Consider the following 6,000-nt stretch of genomic DNA (forward strand, 5'->3'; position numbering starts at 1 on the left):
GACTGCGCAGGCGCGGGGGGCGGAGTCCGCCCAGCAGCCTGGGGAGCGACCCCGCCCCCTTCCAGAGCCGCGCGCGCCACCCTCAGGTGGGGCCGGAGCCGCGCAAAACAAACCCGCGAACCGGCTGCAAATGGGGGCCGGTGCTGACGTTACTACTCCCCCCCCCCCACCCCGCGAGACCTTCTCCTCCCCCGCCGCGCTGTGTCGTGGGGCACAACTTGCACGTTCCACCCTGCTGCGATTGCTGCACTGGGGCCGCACACCTGCCCCCCTACCCCATTGGCATGTGCCTTGATCCGCCTTTCACCCTGGCACTGGGCCTTGGTGCCAGGGCCGGCTCTAACTTTTTTGCCGCCCCAAGCAAAAAAAAAGAGCGCCACCCTCCATAGCGCCACCATAACACACACCCTCAGCACTTCACTGCCACCCCGGTGGAGTGCCATGCCGCTGAACACCCCCACCGCCGAGCCGCGCTGCTGAACCCACCCGCCGAGCTGCCAAACCCCGCCCGCCGTCACACACACTTCCCGCTGAGCACTGCCAAACATCCCCACCGCCGAGCCCCGCTGCCGAACCTGCCCGCCGAGTGCCGCGCCGCCGAACCCACCTGCCACCACACACGCACCTCCCACCAAGCGCCACGCCGCCAAACACCCCCACCTCCAAGTCCCACTGCCGAACCCGCCCGCCGAGCGCCGCACCGCCAAACACCCCCACTGCCGAGCCGCGCTGCCCAACACCCCCCCCCCCCCCCCCCCCCCCCCCCCCCCCCCACACAAAACCAACCCCCCCCCCCCCCCGCGCCGCCCACCCGAACCCAAAAAAAAAAAAAAACTGAGTGCCCCCCTGCCACCCCCAAGATTGGCCGCCCCTTATCAGGTACTGTCCCAAGCACGTGCTTGGTCGGCTGGTGCCTGGAGCCGGCCCTGCTTGGTGCGCCGTTCCACTGGTTACTTTTTTGTCGGGACACCCCTGACTCAGATGGCCCCACCCCCGGCCCTTCTAAAATAGCCCCCAGAATCGGCTAAAAGTGGCCAAGACCTCCTACCCCTCCCTGGAATGGGCCATGGATATGGTCTCCAAAGAGTATTTTGAGGTTTAATGCATTACTGTTTGTAAAGTGCTTGAAATCCTCAGATTGGAAGTGCCCTATAAGTGTACAATATTGTTATTATTAAAATATTATCATGAGTAAGATGTCATAAGAAAGCTAAGCTTGTATACCCTTAAGAGGTAGAAGAAAAGAGCTATTTGCATTGATCTGGACGAGAGAGAAAACCTGAGCATGATGCAAAGACATTCTGCCTCAAATCAAATTTAAGGTCCACAATTAGGCATTGTAACTTTTCAAGTGACCTTGAGGTACAGTATAAAACATAGAAAGAACAGGGTGTCTGCTAATAGGCTTGACAGTTTCCCAAACTCTTGAAAGAAAATTAAACCAATCACACCCAACTTCAGCACGAAAGTGAGCAGTCAGTAAGGAAGAGCTATGCAATCTTGTCTTATAGAATACTCCTTTCTTACGTGCTTAGATGAACAGTACAGTTGTTAATGTTGAGGTATGAAGTATCATCATTGACATCTGAATTAACACACACTGAAATCAACCGAGTAGGTCAGATCTCATATTTATTGTTTCAGGTTCTCTTGCAAATTCAGGCAAACACAGCCAGGTCACATGTTGAAGGTTTTGAAATGGAGAGAATGGACCAGTTGATTAAAATTTTTTTTTTTTAAACAAGTGTCTGATTCTACTATCATTGCACTGTGTTGTGCCTTACTCAGAGTAATTTCAGGGGGAATACTTACTGAGCACAGAACTACTCATGAGTGCGGGTGGCAGACTTGGACCCCAAATGGTTATTCGGCTATATATTATATTAATTTACAGCTGTCTTCACATTTGCAGGCATGTATTACTGTATGTCAGGCCAAATTCTACTTGTAGGTGTAGCAGTGAAACCCCATTAGTAAGAACACAATTTTGCTCCTTACTTCGTGCTGTTGTCTGGTTTACATGGATGATCGGTAACTATTTTTATACTATATCCAGCAATATAAGCCCATGTATCTGAGATTATGATTCAGTTCGCAAGCCTAAATTCTGTCCCCAGTTTCATAGGTGTGACTGAGAGCAGAATTTGGTTCCCCATATTTACACTGAAAAAGTTATGTTGTTTGTCTTTTTTTTTTTTAAACTGTTTGTTTCCATGCACATGTATGCACTTCACAGGGGTGGCTCCAGGCACATGCCTGGGGCAGCAAGCCGCGGGGGGCGGCCTGCCGGTCGCCGTGAGGGCTTTCGGCTGCTGCCTGCAGGAGGTCCGCCAGTCCCGCGGTTTGGCGGCGGGTATGCCGAAGGCGCGGGACCGGCGGACCTCCCGCAGGCATGCCACCAAAGGCTGCCTGACTGCCGTGCTTGGGGCGGCAAAATACATAGAGCCGCCACGGGCACTTAATTTCATCAGTGAGTGTATGATCTAAGGTTAGGTCTATTCTACTCACCAGATCGGAGGGCAGCAATCGATCCAATGGGATCAATTTATCGCACCTAGTCTAGACACGTCGATCTAAGTATGTCGACTTCAGCTACGTTATTCATATAGCTGAAGTTGCATAATGTGGATCGATCCCTCCCCCACCCCACCTCCAGTGTAGACCAGGGCTAAGAATATTTGTTCCAGATTAATTACTTGAAATGCTTCACCTAAGCTATAAAGAAAACTTTCATTACGTAGCCACTCTATTGGGCCTGTTTTTCCACACAGTTGCACCATTTTTACTCTAGTGAAATCAATAGGGTCACATCATCATAAAACTGGTGTAAAGGAAGAAATAATCAGGCAACTTGTTTCAAAATTGCAATTTGGGAATGTGTCAGTTATGGACTACAAAGTCCAGGAGCTAGATTTTTTTTTTTAACTTTAATATATTAAATGTCAGGCTTCATGAGAATAATAAATTATTCAGCTGTTTTAAGAAATTCAAATGTGTACCTTTTCTCCCCTAAAAGCAAAAACAATCCTTAGACTAGAAAAGATAGACAAATGTACTATAACATGTACAAAATATTTCAATTTTTTTTATTACCAATAACTTACATTCAAATAAATTATCTTTAAAAATACTATGATACATTTTTACATCATCAAGTTTAAATTAAAAAGTTTTAGAGGTGGTATTAGCATTCCATATAGTTAGCAATCGGATTCTATTCCCGAATCTTGCTCCAGTTCAACATTGTCATCTTCACTGTCTGAGTCTTCATAAAAGGAAATTGTGGCTTGAACTGGGAAGTTTTTCAGAAGTGCTTCAGCTTCTCGATATAAGTAATCATAGCACCTTGACTTGGGCCAAAATAGTCTGAAACAAATATACAATGTTTTGTGTATCTATTATTGTTAGATATTATCCTTTGTGTTTGTTGGTCAGCCTCCGGGGCCAGGAAAGTCTTCTGTGTTTCTAATAGACACCAACTCTTCCCCCCAACCTACCAAGTATCACTTGCTGAGTCAGCACTAGAAAAGGTTTCTCTTTTATCTGAATATCTGATAAATTTTAAATTTCAAAATACCTGTCAAAAATACAGATCCAGTAGAAGCCTCAAATATACTACCATACAAAATGTAGCATCAAAAACTAACGTGAATCCTGAGATTGAAAGAAAGCATTCAGAGCAAGAGTAATTTCTCAGGATGAAACCAAAACCTATATTTTCTTCCCACTGTGGACTACATGCAACTCGTATCCGGTGCATCTAGTTTTTCAAACTGATCGCCTGCCCATATTATGCCCACAGATTATGTTGATGACCAGTGATGACAATTAGACTTTTTTCTACCTTATTGGCACTGACGTCCAACTAATATGATTTACACTATCAACTAATCACAACAATAAATTGCAAGCAAAAATGGGAGGTGAATTTAAAAAGCAAAGAAAATGAGACAAGTTTCCAAAGATAAATGGACACTAACCACTTTGTCACCAGCACCATTTAATATATTTCCCTGTGCAATGATTCATGAACACTGGTTACATATCATCCATAACAGAAACAAATTAAAGATATAAGAGGAGGTTTATTTACTTATTTAAAAATACTTTCTAAGTCAGTTGTAAAAAACAAATTATACTAGGCTACATCTTTCTTCTGAACAACATCTCTTTTTCACTCAAATAGTCAATATCACATTTCCTGTTCACTTTTAGCATGTAAAGCCACAATCCTGTGACTCTCACACATGCTTGCATGCAAGTAGTCCCACCAAGGTCAATACAATTACTCAAGTGTGTACAGAATCGGAGCCTAAATTTGTGAGCACTTTGTGTCCTACCTAAAATATTAATTTCTGTAATTACATTCCACCTTCCTAAATCGCCTGGATACCATAATGACTAGCTCTCATTACATTCAACAGATAGATCCCCTATAGCTTCAGCTATAGTAATCTTTACTTCCTGACCTGAGCTGTTAGTGGTGTGTGCTATCAAACAGCTGCCAAGTTCCACCTCGGGGATGGGTGAGGAGAGTTTCTGTTTGAAAAGTGTAAAATGCATCTGGATCCTCTGGAATAAAAGCAGCTTTATAAATGCAAGATATCATTACTATGATAAATGTTAAAAACTATTTTGGTAGGCCACGATCCAGCAAAGCACTTAAGCACCTGCATACCTTTAAACATGTGAGTACTTTCATTGATATCAATAGAACTACTCACACTGTTTAAAAGTAAGCAGGTACTTAAGTGCTTTGCTGGACAGGGGCTATAATGCGCAACACATTTCTGGAAAAGGTTGCTGTACTGAGTCTTTGCTCAACTGGTTTGGGACCATCTAATGGACATACAACCACAAATACATTTGGTGATATGGGTGGAAACTAAAGGCCATAAAGTCTGTTTCAGAATCATGACAGCTGTAAAACTAATTATCAGGAGGGTTACTAGAGATGTTATTCCTTGAATAGCAACTTACCTAACTGGATGTGTATATTGGGTAAGTTTTCCTGAGGCTTCTGTCATCCCATATGGACTATACAGCTAGGAATTAAAAAAAGAGAAGAGACAAAATTTACTCCACAGGTGTTAAATATAACCTGGCAAACGGTACAGGTTAATTTACTGCAGTATTCAATATTCTTGGTTTATTAAACAACACATTGCCATTTAACCTCAGAAATGCCCTTCACTACTGCTGCACAGATTATTTCCCAAACAGACCTTGTTTGGGAGATTGATAGTTTGTTGCTTTGGTTTTTTTGTTTGTTTGTTTGTTTGTTTTTTTTAAGTCAGACTTGCACGGTACCCTGAACGTGTCAGATAGAAGAAAACCTGTTTGGTCCTCTCCATCTCTCTGCCAGAACAGTATTATTGGCAGATCTGAGACACTTACCACACTTTGATTTCTTCTCAGCTGTCTCTCTGCATCTCTTTGGGTGGGGATCCAAGGCCTCCAGAATTCCCCGGCCCTGCAGAATCAAGGAAACAGCCTGTTAAATAGAGATGAACACTCACCTAACCCCAGACTGGCTGCTCAGTTTCCGCAGCGCGATGGGTGGAAGAGGCATGGGGAAACTAGGCTCTGATCACAAGTGCAGTTGATCTGCTGGAAGGAAGGCGCGATGGGTGCGCTGAGCTGGAGGAAGTGCGGATACCCGTGTTGTCCTTTGGAACATCTCCGGGACCTAAACCCCTGAAGTGAAGGGCGGCAGCAGATGTGTCCGCTCTCCATGCTCCGTCGCTACAGCACGGGATCCGATGAGGGAGTGGTACTGCTCTGCCGATGATGATCCTAAAGTAGATCAGTTCTCCCGCTAGCCCGAGGCTGAGGGGCTTTTATAGTCCTAGACTAATGAGTATTTAGGAGTTTACCCCCTCCCTTTCATTTGTTAGTCAGATAAACAAAAAGGCTGCGCGTGAAGGCACATCAGGGTAAACAGGGAGCGTGGACGCGTGCAAGTCCCAAATGGCCCAGGGAGAGATTTGGCAAGTCAGT

The 6,000-nt window shown here is 45.1% G+C and overlaps 1 protein-coding gene across 1 annotated transcript; it reads right to left on the reverse strand.

The window, feature by feature from the left end:
- Positions 1-3,200: 3,200 nt before the first annotated feature.
- RIPPLY2 (ripply transcriptional repressor 2) lies at positions 3,201-5,736 on the reverse strand. Its single transcript, XM_034766075.1, has 4 exons — positions 5,660-5,736; positions 5,398-5,473; positions 4,981-5,045; positions 3,201-3,366 (listed from the first exon to the last, which is right to left on the reverse strand). The coding sequence occupies exons 1-4, from the start codon at positions 5,734-5,736 to the stop codon at positions 3,201-3,203; spliced, it is 384 nt and encodes a 127-aa protein (XP_034621966.1).
- Between the last annotated feature and the right edge of the window lie 264 nt (positions 5,737-6,000).

The sequence above is a fragment of the Trachemys scripta genome, chromosome 3 (genome assembly GCF_013100865.1).
Source record: "Trachemys scripta elegans isolate TJP31775 chromosome 3, CAS_Tse_1.0, whole genome shotgun sequence".
Lineage (NCBI taxonomy): Eukaryota > Metazoa > Chordata > Testudines > Emydidae > Trachemys > Trachemys scripta.

Excerpts from the sequence above, each read along its gene's own strand:
- RIPPLY2 (XM_034766075.1), bottom strand. The coding sequence starts at position 5,736 with ATGGAGAGCGGACACATCTGCTGCCGCCCTTCACTTCAGGGGTTTAGG. Across the intron at positions 5,474-5,659 it reads TGTTCCAAAGGACAACACGG|GGCCGGGGAATTCTGGAGGC; the intron begins GTATCCGCACTT and ends TTGATTCTGCAG. Across the intron at positions 3,367-4,980 it reads CAATATACACATCCAGTTAG|ACTATTTTGGCCCAAGTCAA; the intron begins GTAAGTTGCTAT and ends TATTTGTTTCAG.